The 19,036-nt window shown below is 40.8% G+C and overlaps 1 protein-coding gene across 8 annotated transcripts in view; it reads right to left on the bottom strand.

The window, feature by feature from the left end:
• The window catches only part of Cc2d2a (coiled-coil and C2 domain containing 2A), a 109,004-nt gene that overhangs the window by 72,743 nt on the left and 17,225 nt on the right, over nucleotides 1-19,036 (bottom strand). For all 8 annotated transcript variants that reach the window (XM_021260260.2, XM_021260262.2, XM_021260261.2 and 5 more), the window contains 4 exons: nucleotides 12,359-12,447; nucleotides 11,909-12,010; nucleotides 2,475-2,576; nucleotides 842-1,021 (listed from right to left, as the gene is read on the bottom strand). In XM_021260260.2, the coding sequence (XP_021115919.2) occupies nucleotides 842-1,021; nucleotides 2,475-2,576; nucleotides 11,909-12,010; nucleotides 12,359-12,447 (473 nt within the window). The remainder of the gene's footprint in view (nucleotides 1-841; nucleotides 1,022-2,474; nucleotides 2,577-11,908; nucleotides 12,011-12,358; nucleotides 12,448-19,036) is intronic.

Genomic DNA, 19,036 nt, shown 5'->3' with positions numbered 1-19,036 from the left:
GTTTTGTAATAGCTATTCTAATGGTGTGAAGTAGCATCCCATTATGGTTTTAATTTGAATTTTCCTACTGAAAATGGTAAGCATCTTTTCATGTGCTTATTGGTCATTTGGAATCTTCTGTGGAGAAATGTCCACTCCAGAACATTCCCCAGGGTTACAGACATGGCTCAGGGGGAGCACATTTGCCTAGCATGCACGAGGCCCTGGGTCCCAACCCAGCACCGCAAAGAACCAAACCAACACAACAAAAAAAAACTATGCCCAATGATATCCTATTACTATGTGCAATTTTTCTGTATCAGTTAAAAACTAAATTTTAAAACAAGAAGGGAAAAGATCTATGCCCATTTCTTAAGGGTGTGTATTCTTTTTAACCTCACCTACCACACACAATTACGGAATCCGAGCTGCAGCTTGGGTGTGATATTGGGCACAGAAAGCTATTCGCTTTTAAGATGGCGGAGAGAGAACGAGAGTGAGGTTTTATGTGCCTCAGAGAGAAAAACACGGTGCGTGTGAAAGGAATGCTAATCATTTTGGGGAGAAGAGCAGGAAAAAAAGTCTGCAAATTGTGTCATTTCGCTTTTTTCCCTATAAGAGAAAGACAGGCACATTTAATCAAAGCCCCTGCTATAACTTGTGGGGAGTAATCAGGAGGTACAGAAAGCCCGGGGAGGCTGGTTCTGCTCCCTGAGCAGCCCCACCGCTGTCACCTAAGACTCGGGTGAGATGTGCGCTGCCAGGGCTGCAGGTTTTCTTTAGCCACTGTCTTTCATGTGAGGCTGTAACCTGCACCTTGTCCCGCGGTCCCCCTGCTCCCGGCCACCATGATACTAAGTACCGTTTTGTTCACGCCTCCTGCGGGGGATTCTTCTTCCTCCCCTTCCTCCTCCTCCTCCTTCTGATTGGTTCCATCTCTGGCTCTTACTTTTGCTTTTACCTCGGGTTCCTCTGGTTCAGGATCGAAGTTGAAGGTGAAGAAGTTGTAGGCCTCTTCTGCAGAAGGGTAGCCAGGTGGAGCCTAAGCAGAACAAGGAGCAAGAGCAGCTTCAGGCTTTTAAATCACAGGCGCTCTGCACAAGCCCAGCCTGGGGGCGCATGCCTGTAATTCCAGCACGGTGGGGGGCGGAGGCAGGAGGATGGGAAATTTAAGCCCAGCCCGGGCAATTTAGTGAGAGGATGCCTCAGAATAAAAAAGGGCTGGGGATGTAGTTTAGTGCAAAGGCCCTGGGTTTAATCCCAAGTACCACGTAGAAACACTCAACAGCAACAACAACAAAAAACTGCACACAACTGCTATCTTTGTTGAAGGTTAACTTGACTATGTATTGGTGATGAATTTTAACAAACCTGGCAGGCATTTGGAGAACTATTTAAATAAGTAACTATAGTTACTTTTGTAAAAACTGACAATTATTTACATTCTGGTAAGCATGTAAATACAATACTTACATGAGTAAATACAGTAGAAAATGTTATTAATATGCCAAAAAAAGCAGATTCATTGTTCTATAGTATTCAGATAGTTTTAATTATGAAAAATGTAAGATTCATTAATCTTTTTAAAAAAATGATCCTTTTTTCTTTGTATCTTTGGACTAAAATCTTTAGACTCTTCTTCAGTTAGTGCATTCTTTTTCTCCCCATGATGAAAGCTGGTGTAGTTTCAGAGTGGAACAAACTGCCTCACTCCTACATCTCCAGCCCCCCGTGCACCCACTTCTTCAATCAAGACACTGTTGTGGCCTCTCCAGCTAGATTCTAGGACAACTGAAAATAGGGATCATTTCTCATTCTTTTTCCTTTTATGCTAGATGACAATAGGAGTCAGGTACACAGATGGTCATCTCTTAATGGATATTTTTGAAAAACACAAACAAAAAATCATGGAGTACTACTCAGCCATGAAGAACGAAAAACTAGAGGCATTTATAGCTAAATGGATGCATATTGAGGCCATACTCTTAAGTGAAATAAATAGGACACACATATGTAAATACTGAATAGTTTCTCTAGTGTGAGAAACTGATAGTGTAAACAAGGGTTAAAATGATTAAAATGAATAATTGATAACTTGAAATAGGAAAAAAGGTCCAAAGATGAAGGGGTGAAGGGAAGGGAAGGGGAAAGGAAAGGAGGGAAAGGAAAAACTATGAGAAAAGAAAAAAAATGGAAATGATGTCTATGTAAATAGGGAAGGGTGGAGGGGGTGAAGGGCACATAGGTAAAGGGGAAAAAAATAAGAACCATGATATATCATGTACAGGTACAAGTACCCAATGATAAACATAAATGTATACCTAAAATGTACCAATAAAAGAACTTAGAGAAACAAACAAACAAAAAACCATGGTGGTGCATGCCTCTAATCCAGCATTTGGAGGCTAAGGCAAGGCTACATAGTGAGTTCAAGGCCAGCCTGAATTAATAATGAGACTCAGTCTCAAAGAGGAAAAAAAAGACAGGATTCTCACCTGAGGTTTAGACTTGATTTTTCGTACAGCATCATGGAATTTTACTCTTGAATAACTTTGGGAATCTTCTTCTTGGTGAGTCGCTTGTATCTCTTTGCCTGGCTATATGAGTGGGAAAATGATAGATAAACCATGTGAATCAAGAAATAAGGGTGTTCTAAGTCTAAGGTTAACACTCTGAAGACTGTGGATGCACCTTGTCATTCCACAGGAATGAAACGGTTACAGACGTCAAATATAGCCGAAGGTTAAGGTTATGAATATTTTCTTACTCAACACTGTCTCTCTCAAGATTAAACAAATACAAATTTTCACACTTCATAAAGTGTTACTTCATCCCATAGATCAATTGATTCTCTATTTCCCAGAAGATCATTTCCAAACGATCTAGAGAATATCAGTGTTTGGGTGTAAATTAAGTACAGCAACCCCCCCACCAGGGGACACATCTTGTTCTTACTGAGCCTCTGGTTCTCTGAGCCTTTGGCCCACACAGCTTGAGCAACCCTCATCTGAAATGCTTGGGACCAGAACTGTTTTGGATTCGGATTTTTTTTTCAGATTTTGGAATATTTACATATATTTTGCATATTTGGAACATTTGCATGTATCTATGGGTAAAAGCACATCTAAAGACAAAACTCAAAATCCACTTAGGTCTCATATACGTCTTATACAGGCAGCCTGAAGGTAATTTTCTACAATATTTTTAGTGTACCCGTGTTTTGACTGTGATCTATCACACAAGTTCAAATGTGAAGTTTCCGCTGGCCATGTCATATCTACAATCAAAGACTTTTGGCTTTTGGTGCCTTTCAGATTTCAGATTGGTGGGTCAGGGATGCCTGGCCTTTACCTGCTTGATGTGAGAGTTCTCTTATGGATGTAGTCCTTTTTCCTAAGTGCCAGTCCACAAACTACTGGTCCCGTCTTTGCATCCATTTCTCCTTCTAATTAAATACTTTAAAAACCCAACTACTATACTGCTTCTTTTCCACCCCCTGCTATAATCCAAATGCCACACCTTCATTTTGAGCACTTCTATGCTGTTTCAGTAATATATATATTCAAAAAACAGTAAAACCTTGAATTGCAAGTAACTTGTTCTGTGAGTGTTCTGCAAGACCAGCAAACATTTCTAATAAAATTTCACCTGATAAATAAGTGATATCTTGCAGTATGAGTAATATGTGACTCCAAACTTCACGGGATCACAAGAGCCAATGGTTTTTCTCTCTCTCTCTCTCTCTCTCTCTCTCTCTCTCTCTCTGTCTCTGGGCAATGTCACATTTTTGAGAAATCCTCAAAAGGTGGCAAAAGAAAGTGTCTTGGATAGGTTCCTCTTTAAGAGCTGCATGAAAAAAGGATTCCACTGAGCCAATAGATATCAGTATTCCATGAGGAATAGTGAAAGTCATCATACACAATAACTTTCCTCTCTTTTGTCTCCCTCACACCAGCCACAAAGATTTTCAAAGGTAAGTGCAGGTTAATTTGTTTATTTTTTTAATATTTTGTATTTTCTTTACTATTTTGTATTACTTTGCAGTATTGTAATCATTTTTATATGGATATTTTTGGGTTGTGGAAAGAATCACCTGAGTTCCCATTATTTCTTGTGGGGAAATTCACTTAGGTATACAAGTGCTTGGGAATTAATTAACATGTTTCTGGAAAAAATAATGCTTGTAAACCAATGTTTTACTGTATACCACTAGATATTTGAAATGAGAAAGGAGAAACTTATTGATCATTATTATCTAGATGGAAACTTTTTGAAGTCAGGAATAATTTTCACCCAATGACAATCATGACAGCCATGTAGTGTGCTTTCATTAGAGATCTTCTCCCCATCTGGCTTAAGCCCTTCCTGTTCTTCAAGACTGCACAAAGCTACTTCCTTTCTGAGCCCTTACCCTAAAATGTACTTTCTCTTCCAGAATCTTATTGTCTGAGGCACATCAGGCACAGTTCTGTACAAGCTTAGTAATTGACATCATAGTCTCCGGAGTCCTAGCTCTACCACTTAGAACTCTCAGGCCATTAGTCTGAGCAAAAACTGGGCATAAAATATAAACCATAGTTAGGCTACTGGTGGTAGCTGTTATTATCACATGATTAGTTTTCTTCTTTATGTCTGTCTTTTGTCCTCTTCTATGCATGTAATAGGACTATGATTTATTTTATTTTATTTTTAAAATTAATTTTATTGGTACATTTTAGGTATACAGTATAATGACATTCATCATTGGAAATTTGCACCTTTACATCATCTCTCTTGGTTCTTATTTTTCCCCCTTCCCCTGCCCTCCCTTAAACCCCTCCATCCCTCCCTATTTACAAAGACTTTGTTTACATTTTTTCATTTTCTCATATTAATTCCATGTCCTTCTTTCCTTTCCCCTATCCCTCCCACTTCCCCTTCCCCTTTGCCCCTTTTCTTCTTATTTCACATTGTTTATTATACCTTTTAGTCCTTATCTACACTTTCAGGTTCTCACACTAGGGAAACTATTTGGTATTTACACATATGTGTCCTATTTATTTCACTTAAGAGTATTGTCTCAATGTGCATCCCTTTAGCTATAAATGTCTCTAATTGCTCATTTTTTATGGCTGAGTAGTACTCCATTTTATAAAAAAAACAAATATTATCCAGTCTCCAGTTGACAGGCATTTGGACTGTTTCCAAGTTTTAGCTATTACAAATTGTGCTGCTATGAACATGGGTACACATATATCACTGTGGTATGAGTCTTTTAATTGTTTGAGGAAGATACCCAGCAGGAGAATAGCTGGGTCAAGTGGGACTTCCAGTCCTAGTTCTTTGAGGTATCTCCATACTGATTTCCACAGTGCTTGCACCAGTCTACACTCCCATCAGCAGTGGAGCAGAGTTCCTCTTTCCCCACAGCTCCGCCAGCATTTGTTATTGGTTGATTTCATATTTGGTTTGTTGCATCTTTGTTTATGATTGTCATCTCTTCCTCTTGGATTGTTCCCTTTACAAGGATGTAGTGTCCTTCTTTGTCTCTCTTAATCAGGGTTGGTTTGAAATCCACTTGATCTGCAAAGAGGATAGTTACTCCTGAATTTTTTCAGGTTCCTGTCACATGGGCTGTTGTTTTCCACCCTTTAACTTTTAGTCTATGAGTTTCCTTTTTAAAATTTTTTTATTAAAAAAAATTTTTTTTTATGAGTTTCCTTTTGAATTAAGTGTGTTTCTTTTATGCAGCATATTGTTGGCTGTTGCTTCTTGACCCATTCTGCCAGTCTATTTCTTTTGATTGGTGAATTGAGACCATTATCATTGATGGTTATAACTGCTATGTATTGACTTATCATTGTCATGACTTTTTCTGTTTGTTGGATTCTCCCCCTTTGTGTTTAATTTCTTGTTGTGCCTGATGGTTTCATTGTGCTGGGCTTCCTTGGGTTTTGATCCTCATTGTCTTTTCCTAGGATATTGTCTAAAATCTTTTGGAGTGCTGGTTTGGTAGTCACAAAGTTCCTAAGGTGCTCTTTTTCATGAAAGTATCTTATTTCTCCATCAATTTTGAAAGTTCGTTTTGCAGGGTACATCAGTCTGGGTTGGAGCCCTTTGGGGCTTGAAATACATCATTCTAAGCTCTTCTTGTCTTGAGGGTTTGCATTGAGAATTCTGCTATTATTCTTATGGGCTTTCCTTTGTATGTGATTTGTTTCTTTTCTCTAACTGCTTGTAGAATTTTGTTCTGCTGTTCAGTTTCTGGAATCTTAATCATTATATGCCTGTGTGTAGATTTTTTTATCTTGGCTAGCTGGAGTCCTATATGCCCCTCTTATCTGTATGTCAAGTTCTTTTCCCCTGCTTGGGAAGTTTTCTGCTATCACTTCTCTGAACAGATTTTTTATGTTGTCTGCACTCTCTTCTGTTTCTTCATTGACTCCGATAAGTCTTATGTTATTCTTCCTTGCATCGTCTAGCAGCTGCTGGATTGATTTCTCATGGCCCCTTACTATTTTAAAGAAATTTTTCTTTTCCTGGTTGCTAATTGCAGTCTTATCTTCTATATCTGAAATTCTGTCCTCACATTGGTTCATTCTGCTGGGTAAACTTTTAATGGAGTTTTTAATCTCTTCGAAATCTGTTTGCATCTGTTTTATGGATTCTATTTGTTTCCTATGTTGGGTTTCCATCATGTTCCTAAGCTCCTCTATTTTTGTGTCTGAGTCCTCTCTAGATTAATTAATCATGTCTTATACTATGGGCACAATCTCTGCTGTCATTTGAAAAATTATTTCTGATTTTATTTTTTCCAGATCCTCTTTTGTTGCCAGTTCAGGGAGTCCAGATGGATAAGTATCAGATTGTTCCATCTCGTTTCCCTTTGGGGTTGCTTTAGGTGATCTGTAAGTCTGGTTTTGAGACTTGTTTACGTGTCTTCTCATTTCAAGGGTGGGGGTGGGCTGCTGGCACACACGCGGCCCACCTCCTCGTCACTGGGGGCGGTGGTACGGTGGCCTGGAAGACTCCTCCTCAGAGCTGGGGGTGGCTCTGTTCCTTGGCCCTGGGGGTGGTGGTGGTATGGTGGCCCAGAAGGCTCCTCCTCAGCACTGGGGGTAGCTCTCCTCCTCAGTGCTATGTTTTATTTTAGCCTGTGCCAGGTACTACTTCTGAATAGACTCAAAGCTGGGGAAATTTAGGGACACTTATGGACATGACTCCACTATCAGGGGCATGTGCATAATGGGCCACAGTTGTGTAAGAGTGACCTAACACACTCAACCACACATGGTCAGCATGATCACAGTCTTGGATCAGGTGTTTTGTCTCACCATGTCCCAGTAAGCTGATAATAGATACTACAACTGCTGTGAACTAAAAAACATTGTAGCTGTTTAGTAGCTGTCTTTGCTGAAAGAAAAAGACAAACAGCTCTTGAGCTGTGGAGCAAATGCTCCAGCTCTCCTGCTCTGATGCTGCCGTGATGGTGATAAATAGCTCATGTGTTGTTCTTTTTTTTTTTTTTAGTACCAGGGATTGAACTTGGGTCCTTGCTCTTGTGAGGCAGGTGCCAGAACCACTGAACTAAATCACTGGCCCTTGTGTGTTGTTCTTTATTGGGAAATTAATTAACTCACTCATAGGACAAAGGACTATATGGAGTAATTTGTGAACCCCTTTCCAGGTGCCCCTGGGGAGCCTCAGGCTTGACAGCCTGCTAGAAACCAGACTGTGAGACAAAGTTTTTAGCATGCCTGTGGATGATTTTGAGAACCAATACCAAATAATAGGAGTTGGGAACTGGAAAGAATAAAACAGGATGGAAAGTCAATCCAAGAAAACTTTATAGAGCTGGTGATTACAATAGAAAAGACAGTTCACTGTCACTGGGAATCCTCTGAGGGTCATGTAGAATACTTCTCGGACTTGTCCACCTGGGACATAGAAGAATGGGAGATTTATCTAATGGCCTCTGTTCCCAAGTGTTCAAGGATTGTCCCAGGGATTTTAAGCCCCAGGTGCTTCCAGGTTTGTGTATGCATCAGAATGGCTGTGTAGATGTCCACAGGACTTCCAGAGAGGCAGGGAAAGCCTTGGATGAAAGGAGAGATTTGTGGTACAGTAAAGGTGAAGTGTTGTGAAATTTTACTCATGTGCAGCTGGATGTCCAGAAATGGCTAGAATAAAAACAATGTAATTCTAAGTACTCTTCAGTAAAGATTTAGCTTCTTCTACAAATGTGCCTGTAGATTAAGACTGGCAATATAAATATTCTAGCTACTAAGCTTTGTTATCTTGTGGTATACACTAACTTTATATGTTTATATTATTTAGATCTGGCCACAACAAAAGGTCTTTAGATCTACAAAATAGGGGGCAGATCCAGGTTTTGAGTAAAAAATTTTATTGGCCCACTGATCACAAAAACATAGATATTTTTGTTTAGTATATTCCTTTGCCATTGTTATAATTAAAATAAGAAAACATTAGATTTCTTTGACAAAACAACTAAGATTCTATATGGTCTTAAACTCTACTTGCTGTACTTGGGCTAATACCTCTGGACAAACCATGGTTAATGCTGAAGATGAAAAGTTTATGTCCAGTGGTGCTTAGTTTGTCTGACCTCTGCAAGTTTTTGAGCTAGTACTGGTATTCATCAATGTTCTATTTTTAATATTTAGCTCTCACTTATATAAAATGGATACAAAATTAAGCTTAAGCATCAATGACTTGCTAATGTTCTTGTCCCTTTTCCAGACTACCAAAATGATGGTTCATCAAACAACAAAACCCATCTTCCTTTGTCTCTTTTAGATCAATGAGGATGAGACTTTTGATCCCCACCTAGTCAGCATTCATGCCCCTCCTGTGCCTGAAGCAGTTAGAAGAAGATGGACTCCTGGCCCTTCTGCAACCCTTAAGAATAAGGAGTCAAAGTCTTGGGGTGAGGGGATGGGAATAAAGTAGGATGGAAGAAATAAAGATAGAAAGTAGATGAGGAGAATCATAACTAAAAAATTGTACTTTTAAAAAGACTGCAACTCCAGGACACAGTCAAAGTTACCCAAGGTAATCCATATCCATATTATTTAGGTTTGTTTATACTTCTTTTCTTCTAGGTCCATCACATACAAAAATCCCTTAAAGATATATTACATCCATAAATTAATTTAGTTGATAAAATAAAGGGCAGAAACTGGATCTTAAAGGAAGAGATTGAGAGTTCAAATAATGTTTTCAGGCAAAACAGATTACTCATCCAAAAAAAAAAACCACTGATAAGGCTCATGCCTTTAACTTCCAAACTGAGCCATTGTCTTTCTGTAGGTAGGTCATCCTTTTCCTGTAAACCAGGACCATGACAAAACTTCCTACTGTGTCACAAAGTTCATAGATTTCCACCACCAAAAACACACAAATATTACCAGCTCCAGACTCTACCCTCCCGTCTTGAGGGCTCACACTCTATTTTTTTGAGTGTGCACTTTAAAAATTCTGCCTATAAATCCCTTTATATGTGTTTTTAAAAATGAAGCAAAACAAAACAAACAAACAAAAAAAGAGTGTCAGTTGGGTGTAATCTACTATAACATTGAGATACAGTTTGCATTTATATAAAATTCCATATTTCTCTATTTCCGTATTTTGTAATGTCAGAGATAAATTGTTATCTACTAGTTCCATTGTATGAAAGTTGAAGCTGTACTAATGCATACATTCCACAATGCAAAGCAAAATGGAGTTGTATGTCTTGGTCAGAATTTTAAGGTCGAGGAAAAAAGCAGGTGAGTATTACATTGTGTAAGGATAAACAATAAAAAATACAAAGTAGAATAAAGATTAAATCTCTTTGCTTGGTCAGGAAGACTTTCTAACATTCTGCCAAGTTTGTAAAATAGAGCAAGTTTTAGATTTTGTAGATCTGTGAAAATGATGGTAATAAAATACAAGACCAGGCAGAAAGTCTTAACACTGGTAGTTTAGAAAATAAGTAGGTTAAATCCCCTATGTTGCAAAATATATAATTTGTTTTGTTTCCTCCCATGTTTTTCTGTATTTGGTTGACATAGAAGATAAGTTTAGATAGTATAATTTCATTGGTGTGTTCTATTGCAATATTAGTGGTTTTAATACAATGTTTCTGGAGTTGATAAAAGTCTTATAATTTAGTTTTTATCAAAATCTAAAAATATTAAAAATAAAAATATAAGTACATTTAAGGCCATCAAATATGTTAAAGTGGTTGAGTATGGTGAATTAAAATTTTAAGAATTGTTATCTATAATACGTTTACATGATCTTGTAGTAATAATTATAAATTATCAATCCAGCAATCACATATTAAGTGCTTACCATGAATGACTACAACTAGAGAGGAATTCTTTTTTATTCTTATGTTTGTTGTGTCCTCCTATTATAGGCAGCTCAGTTAGATAAAAATTAATATACAATCGGAGAGGGACTGGGATCTCAAGAAAGTCAGTGAAAGGTGGAGACATCAGAATTGTGGCTGGAGGTGGATCTGAAGGAGGCCTCAAGATTAAAATCACAATGGCCAGATTTACATACTTCCCTCTGAATGGAAATTTGTAATAGTACACCCAGTCCATTAAATCCAGACATGCATCAGGCATCCAGGTGGGCCTGGATCCACCCCTCCCCCCAAAAGTTCCTGTTTCAGAAGTTGTAGATAAGCAAAGATTAATTATGTCAGCCATATGCCCTTGCTACATGCCCTAACTTCCCTACTATATCAATATGAGCTAAGCAGCTATACTTATAATCTTATTGGTTGATTGTAGTTTGACCCATGTTGTGCCACATTGAGACTTTGCTGTATAAATTACCCTGACAAAGGGTCTTGGAAGGTGCCCACTTTGGGGACCCTCCTGTCTCTCAGGAGCTATTCCTGTTCCACAGTAAACCTTTGCTACTCTTAACCTCCTTTGTCCTTTGGAATTTTTAACTCTGATCTCTCTTCTAAATGACTAATCACTACTTTCAATTCTGTAAAAAAAAAACCCTAATCTAAAAATCTTACCGATATCTCATATTTTTATATAATCTTAATACTAGTTATCTTATTAATCAAGATATATGATTTGCAAACAAACTGTTCTGTGAGTTTTCTTTTTCTTTTTGATTTCCTTTGAAATAAAGAGTTTTTAATTTTGGTGAAGTCCAATGGATCTATTTGTTGTTTTGTTACTTGAGCATTTGGCACTATATTTAAGAAAACCATTGCCTATGTAAGACGCCTCAAATTTTATATAGCCTGAGTCCAAGCCTGGGGTTAGGTGCCATTTCTGTGGGCTCCTACTGACACCCGTAGAATTGAACACCCTGTACCCCTACTACCTATTAATGTGCCTGGCACCCTCTCTAACTCCTAGGGCAGGTTGTTGCGGTCACGGTTGTGTGTTCACAGCCTGTTGGATGCTGGTAGGAAGGAGTATCCCATAAATGTTGGGCATCAGAGAGAGTGTGTTAAAGGATCAGATCTTGGGTAACCTAGACAGCGAACCCGGGCACACATAGAGAAATTTTGGGGAGATCTACTGGAGGCCAAGTTGCTATCTGTTACTTTCACTTTGGTGTTTCTGTGATTTGTATTTGTTCTGTTATCACAAGTCTGGTGAGTTTAAAGGGGGAAGCAATGCAAATGAAATTAAGCAGTGGTTTCAAGTGGTGAACTTAGATTGCTAAAAGAATACCAAAGTATTCTCAACTGTTTTCTCCTTTTGTCTAAATACAACCTCTAACAATGGCTCACACTGAAATAGGGAGGGCTTACCACGTGCCAAGGACTGCCTGAGACACCACTAGTGTGTACTACCTCATTTAACCCACACAGCAATAGCAAAAGTTAGGTTCTGGTATCATTTCTGCTTTGCAGAGAAGAGAGGAGCTGCGTGCCAAAGCAGAGCTACAGGTCGCTTCTCACCTCTGTGCCAAATGCAGTCTCCGTTTCTTTCTCTCTGGGACTTCGCAGGCGCCTGGGTCTCGGGGTGGGAATTTCCTGCAGCAATGCACTTTCTGCCTTGGACTGAGAAGTCGAACAGAAAATTACTGCTACATAACCCCAGGAATGCAGTGGAAAAAACCTCAGTCACCTTTCCATCTCAGCACAGGATAATCAGCAAAAAATGCACATTTTAAAAATGCACATCTTTCAGGGATGGGAGCGGGGTGGGGGCGAAGGGCTTAGAAGAATGGCATTAATTCTCAAGCACAAGTTTCATCCTTGCCAATGCAAAACACTGCATTAACATTTAGAAGGAGAAAGAAATTGCGTGGCATTCAGATCCATGCAGTTTGGCGCACACGAAGCAAGCCAGCAAAGCCCAGGAGAATGCCGACAGCCCCAAACTGGAGCACCCTCCCGTCTGCTCACCCTTGCGGCTTGGAGCTTCTCCCGCATGCGCTCCCTCATGGAAAACTCTGCGAAGCCCGTTCTGGATGTTGAAGGAATTGGAGGTAAGCCTTAAAAAAAATAAAGGAAAATTACTTTTGTTTTCCAAAGGGAAAATGAAAATTTTAAAAATGTGAGAATGTAATTTTATTTTGCCAATCCAGGGCTTCACGCGAGCAACCATGAGATGTGCTGCAGCCCCGCTTTGGATGCAGGAAGGTGTGTCTTGGCTTGGAGGCTGACAGGGAAAATGGCTCTGCCAGGACTGTCGCCCCAACTTAACCAAGAATAAAGGGAATGGCACCTGAGGCCCAACTCAGATTCCACTGGGGAGAGGCCCTGACATTCATGGATTGGGAACAGACGCCTAAGGAGTCAAGCCTTTCACTTTGAGCAGAGAAATCTCTTCTCCAGGCCTTGGCCACAGCCCCGCTCAGTGGCATAGAGATGCAGTGTGTTTTGTCCATAGTATGAAATACGGACAACACATCTGGAACCAGTGGGCAGCTGATGTGTGGCAGGCACTGTGACACACGTCAAATGCACCGTCTCCTCGGTCTCCTCCTGGCAGACCCTGGGTGTCCCTGACCCAGGCAGGAGACGACACAGACTCTGAGGCCCTGTGTGGTAAGTGCCTGGCTCCACCATCACACACGCAGCATGCAAAGTGTGTAGGATCTGGTCCCAGCTTTACACTTCTGATGCTCTACAACCTGACAGGAGAGGTGGCGATAAAAGGACTGATCAACAGAGTGCCAGCCTCATGGGAGCAGAGTCCCTACCGGGAAGGGGGGGCTGGAGTTTGGGGTTCAGTTGGGGAGCCTGAGGTGTCCCACAGAGGAGCTTTGGCTCTGCTCTCCAAGCTGCTCGGAAGACAGAGGTGAGGAGGAGGCTGATGCACCTGGGCTGCAGGGACAGCAGCTACGGGCCCAGCTGGGGGGCCCCTGTGTGACAATAAGGAAAGGGGTGAGTGAGTGTGGCCACAGGAGGAAAAGTACAATAGGCCTTGAGGTGGTCGGTAGGAAGGGGGCAATGGACAGCGTTGAGCAACAGAGGCAGAGGTGGCGACTCCTAGAACTTCTTAGAGCTGCAGGCTGCGGGGCTGTTCTGCGAACCCCAGCTGCGGCCCAGCCATTTGTGTGGCTTAAACTCCCTCAGGTGGGAAGACCTTGGTCTGAAAAACAGCGGCCCACAGTGTCCAAGTCCTGACAGAGGCAGTCAGGAGTGTGAGGCTGCAGAGAGAAAGGTGAGGGGTGAAGCCAGGCTGGGAGGTAGCGGGGCAAACTTGTTTGGAGCCAGCATGAGTCTGAGGTGTCTGTCCAGGGCTCTGCATGGCAGCCTGGGCCCAGGCCCAAAGGTAGAGTTGGGAGTACTTTGACCAGGGAGAGCACTGAGGATCTGAGAAAAGCTGCTCTCCAGAGGGAGGGAAGCTATAAGAGAAGGGGCCAGCACCTGGAGACAGCGGCATTGCTCAGGGAGGAGGCCTATGTCTTCGTCTTTGTCCTTCTGTGAGACAGAAAGATACAATGCACTACCTATGCCATGCTCCCTTATTTAATGCCTGCTGGAAGTGGGACACATTGATGGCGTTGATTAGAGTCTTGCATGTGTATGAGGAGATTCAAATCTCTTTAAATTTTCACCAGCTCAATAAAATGGCCTTCAGCATTCATACCTTTTTTTTTTTTTTAACTCAATTAAAAAACCTAAGTCATTATTTTCCATTTTGAAAGAGCATATAACCTCAGTAGATTCTGGCTCTGTGACAGCAGCTCAGAATCCAGAGACTTCTCCTTCATTGCATAAGTCACATTTGGAATTTACAGATGTGTAAATTCTAGACCTGCAGCGTACTCATCCTTGTAATCCCAGCACTAGAGCGGCTGAGGCAGAACATTCATTGCAAGTTCGAAGCCAGCCTGGTCTAGTGGGAGACCCTGTCTCAAAAAACCAAAACCAAAAAGCAAATATCTGCTTCCTTCCCAGATTTTAAGGTTCCGCCACATAGGGCAGGCACATCCCAGGAGTCACGGAGCATGGGTGGCGTGCTTGGACGGGAGGCGAGAGAGGCGTCTAGATGGGGCCCCTAGAGCCTGCCAGGCTATTCCGTGGCGGGTTACCCACAGGGCTCTGACATCCACCCCCCCCACAGATGACCCCTTTCACAGTTAATCGCAAGTTTCTTTGAACATTTAAAACCATCTTGCTTTTTTACTCCCACCTTTAAAAAAAAATAAGACTCAGCTTTTCTTTCTGCTCGAAACAGTTACTCTTTGTATGTGGCTCATTAGATAATTTTGTGAATGATTCTTTAAAGAGGGACAAGATACTTTATTCAACAACATCTCTTCTGGATAAGAAAAAAAACCCCTGAGTGTCTTTAGTATTATTTTGTAAAACCTTAACTATTTTGATACAGTAAAAAGTAACTCTTGCCTAATTTTTAAAAAATGATATTTATTTATTTAATTTTTAAAAAATATTATTTTATTGGTACATTTTAGGTATGCAGTATGACATTCATCATTGGAAATTTGCACCTTTACATAGTCTCTCTTGGTTCTTATTTTTCCCCCTTGCCCTGCCCTCCCTTCAACCCCTCTATCTCTCCCTATTTACAAAGACTTTGTTTCCATTTTTTCATTTTCTCATATTAATTTCATTCCCTTAAATAAAGGGTATTTATTTATTTCTAACGGACATTACTTTGTGGAGCAGTTTTAGGTTCATAGCAAAACAACGCCCCCCTCAAACAAAAACAAAACCAAAAAAACCACAATTTTTTTTAAAGACAAGGTCTCAGTATGTAGCCCAGGCTGGCCTCAAACTTGGAGCGATCCTCCTACCCCAGCCTTCTGCATGCTGGGATCATAGGCACACACCACCATGCCTGGATCTCAGCAAAACTGAGAGGCAGGTGTGGAGCTTTCCTAAATCCCTGATCCCCACACGTGCCCGGCCTCCCCCACTCAAGTGGCGAGTACATGAATTACAGTCCATGAACCTATGCGGACTGTCCTCACCCCCAAGTCTCTGTCTACACACGGCTTCCTCTCTGGGCTGCGTGCTCCATGCTTTGCAGGAAGCTACGGCCTCATCTGCCCAGCACAGCACTTGCTGGGCAGTTCCAAGGCCCTGGAAAATCTCTGCTGCTGCCGTGAGTCCCACTTCCCCTTCCTTGCAACCCCTGGCAATCAGAGATTTTCTTTGCAACTATTTTTTTTTTTAGAAAGTCTGTGCTACTAAAAGACATTTAGAGACTTTAAAGATCTCCAAATCCGATCTGTGCTACTACTTGATGACACGACACTGCCCCAGCTAGGAGGTGACCAGCTCGAGGGCAGGACGCGTCTGGAGTGTGCTGTCCCTGGCATGCGGTGGTGACAGAGCATCCAGGGGAACACAGGGACCAAAGCGCGGGCATGTGGGACACGGTGCTTAAGTTACTTCAAACAAAATGAATGCAGTCGTCTCTGGTGATGGCGACTGTTTCTCTACTACTGCTAACACGACACCCGTGAAAAGCCACGGGTGCGAATCCACTCCTGTTGACTTAGCAACTAGTAGGGATTAAGTACATTGTTATCTTGGTAGAAAATGGCAGTTTCTTTAAATAGCTGGAAATACAAAGACAGCCCTCTTAAGACCTTTCTTTCCCCTAATTTATTGTCATTTACTCCACTCCCAGGTATGTGATCCCAAACTGGGACTAATATCATTAAAAAAAAAAAAAATCAGGCAAAAAGTACTTTTTATTATATCAAATTTTTTTAAGGTTTAAAAAACAATATTAAGGAAACTTCAGCTTCTTTATGCATTTAATAAACTATCTTGCCTGTCTTTAAAAAAATAATTCGCATGGACAAGTAATAACTTTTTTTTTTGGTACCGGGGATTGAACTCAAGACCTTGCGCCTGTGAGGCAGGTGCGGGGTCACTGAGCTAAATCCCTGGCCCAAGTAGTAACTTTTTTTTTTGTTTGTTTTGTTTTGTTTTTGGTACCGGGGATCAAACTCCGGTCCTTGCACATGCGCAGAAGGCGGCGAAACCACTGAGCTAAATCCCCAGCCCAATAGTAACTGTTTTAAGTAGACAGTGACTGGCGAATCTGGCCCGCTCTGGGGAGGGAGGAGACCAGCTTTCCCTGCTGAGGGAGGTGTGACTACTTCACGCTCACAGAGAGGCGCCTTCCGGAAGTGCTGTGACAGCAGTGGGCAGAGCCAGCTTGACTCAAGCTCTGCATCCTCCGGGTACCGGGAAGGTGATGGGAATAGTTTATAAAATTAGTGAAAATTCTTATGGATAATGAGAGAATTTTGGGACATTCCATTAAACTTTATACATCGCTTCAATGCAGCATGAATATGGACTTTTTTTTTTTTGACAAAGTGATGTTTTTCATCAGAACAAGCAAAGATCTAATGTATAGGTTTGCACTTGCTGCTCGGAAAGCCCCTTAGCCCCACGATTACATCAGCTGCATGTTTGCAAAAGGCTTCTAGATTGCTACGCTTTGTCTCCTCTTCCCTAACATCCGTACTCACTGCACCCCATTCTCTCTCTTTGCAGGTTTAATAAAATGGTGGACATTTTCCATTTTCTTCTTAACCATTTCCCTTATACCTTCAAAAGACACACCATGTGCTCCTAATAAAACAAGCGTTGCATTTTGAAATAATTTTTTAGTCTTCTCACTGAATGCTCCCAAATGATGTGATCTAGGATCCTGATCCCTTGCCTACTTTTTTCTTTAATAATAGCTTTGTTGAGAGATAAGTCACCTACTACAAAGCTCATGATTTAAAGTGTCCGATTCAGTGGTTTTTATTTATCTATTTAGCAGTTGACAGATATTTGGGTTGTTTCCACAATTTGGCTGTTATGAGTAATGTTGCTATGAACATTTGTGTACAAGTATATGTACGGTCATATGTTTTCAATTCTAGTAGTTGAATTGTTCAGTCATATCCTAATTCTGTTTTGAACTTTTTGAGGAACTACTAAAATATTTTCCAAAGTGGCAGCAGCATTTTACATTCCCATCAGCAATACACAAGAGTTCCAATTTCTCCACATCCCTGCCAACACTTATTATTATCTGTCTTTTTAAATGATAGCCACCCTGGTGGGGGTGAGGTGATATGTAATTGTGCTTTTGATTTTCCTTTCTTAATGGCTAATGATGTGGAACATCTTCATGTGATCATTGGCCAACTGCATGTACTTTTTGGAGAATGTCTATTCAAGTCTAGTCCACTTTAATATTGGGTCACTGGCATTTTTATGTCCTAGATATGGCATCCTTGAGTTGCAAATATTTTCTCCCTTATGTGGGCTGTGCAGAGCTTTGATGGCATCCAGGGAGGAGAGCTGAGGGACTTCTCAGGCCTGTTCTGGGAATTAGGGGGGCTGGTTTCAAAGCTGTGCATGGACATGGACAGACTATTCCCCAGTTTTTCCTCTGAAGAGTTTTCATCAGCCTTTTGTAAACCTCAACTGGTGATTCCTTGCCCGATGCTGCGGTGCTGATTTAACTACTGGCTTTTGACAGAGGTCCACTGGATATTTGTATTTGTTCTCACAGAGTGAGCTCTGATTCAGGTAGAAGCTTTGGGAATAGAGCTTTTCAGTGAGCTAAAATATACAGGTCAAATAGTGAGAGTTCTCGGGTGAGAAGGCTTTGGGGAAGCTCCGAAGGCTCCCCCAGCTTCCTGAGATGCCAAGGTTGTGATTTTTCTGGCTACCATGATTGTGAGGCTGTGGCGCTGAGTGATGGGGACCAGGATCAGGGAAAGTCCCACATCACAACGCTCGCTGTTTCTACGGGGACTCACTTTCTGGAAAATCCCGGATGGCTGCCAGCTTTTAGCTAATTTCCTTAAAAATGTTTATTTTGACAGTTTTTGCCAGTGTCCTGTTTGTAGTGCTGCGGAAATGGGTTTTCTAAGGCCCTGACCTACTATTTTGGAAGTGCCCATCCTTCCCCTCACTTTCAGGAAAATCCCTGCCCCTCCAGCCAGGCTGGTGCTCTGTGAACCTCACTGCCTGGACCAGCACTGTGGCATGGCGTGGAGTTCAAGGGACTTCTCTGGACCCACCCCGGATTTGGAGACCGAGGTGTTCTGAAATTTTAACTGGTATTACCTGAATATACACAGATTATAGAATAAGCAAGTGTGGTGACCTACTTGATTAATTATCTCCTTCTTCAACTTTTCTACCCTAGATAAAGAATATGCCTGCCAAATTTTGATTTTTAAAAACTTTCTATCATTCATAATTACAAAATTTTAGAGTATGTTTCTATGTTTTCATAACTTTCATTTTGTTGAAAACTGTGACTTCAATCAAAAATTCAATTTGTTAACAGGGTGAATAATAAAAGATTTTTAAGCATAAAAATAATACAGTTCTGCATAGGAAGTAGAACGAAGGAGTATGAGAAAAAAGAAAATGGTATGAAATTTATTATATTTTCATTATTTCTCAACTTATTTATTAATTTCTAAAATAGATGATGGGGATTATCCAGTCACTGTAACATTTCAATTCTTTTGGGGAACCTTAAAATTGATATAATACTTTTATCTTTAAACATGAATACTTATAATAGGCCATATATTAAATCTCTGGCAAACATTTAAAAGCATAATTAAAATT

Source organism: Heterocephalus glaber, unplaced genomic scaffold (assembly GCF_053883595.1).
Source record: "Heterocephalus glaber isolate CG9 unplaced genomic scaffold, H.glaber_assembly_v1.0 deba00001509, whole genome shotgun sequence".
Taxonomy (NCBI): Eukaryota; Metazoa; Chordata; class Mammalia; order Rodentia; family Bathyergidae; genus Heterocephalus; species Heterocephalus glaber.
The sequence above is the reverse complement of the archived record's forward strand: the minus strand, read 5'-3'. Positions and strand labels throughout refer to the sequence as shown.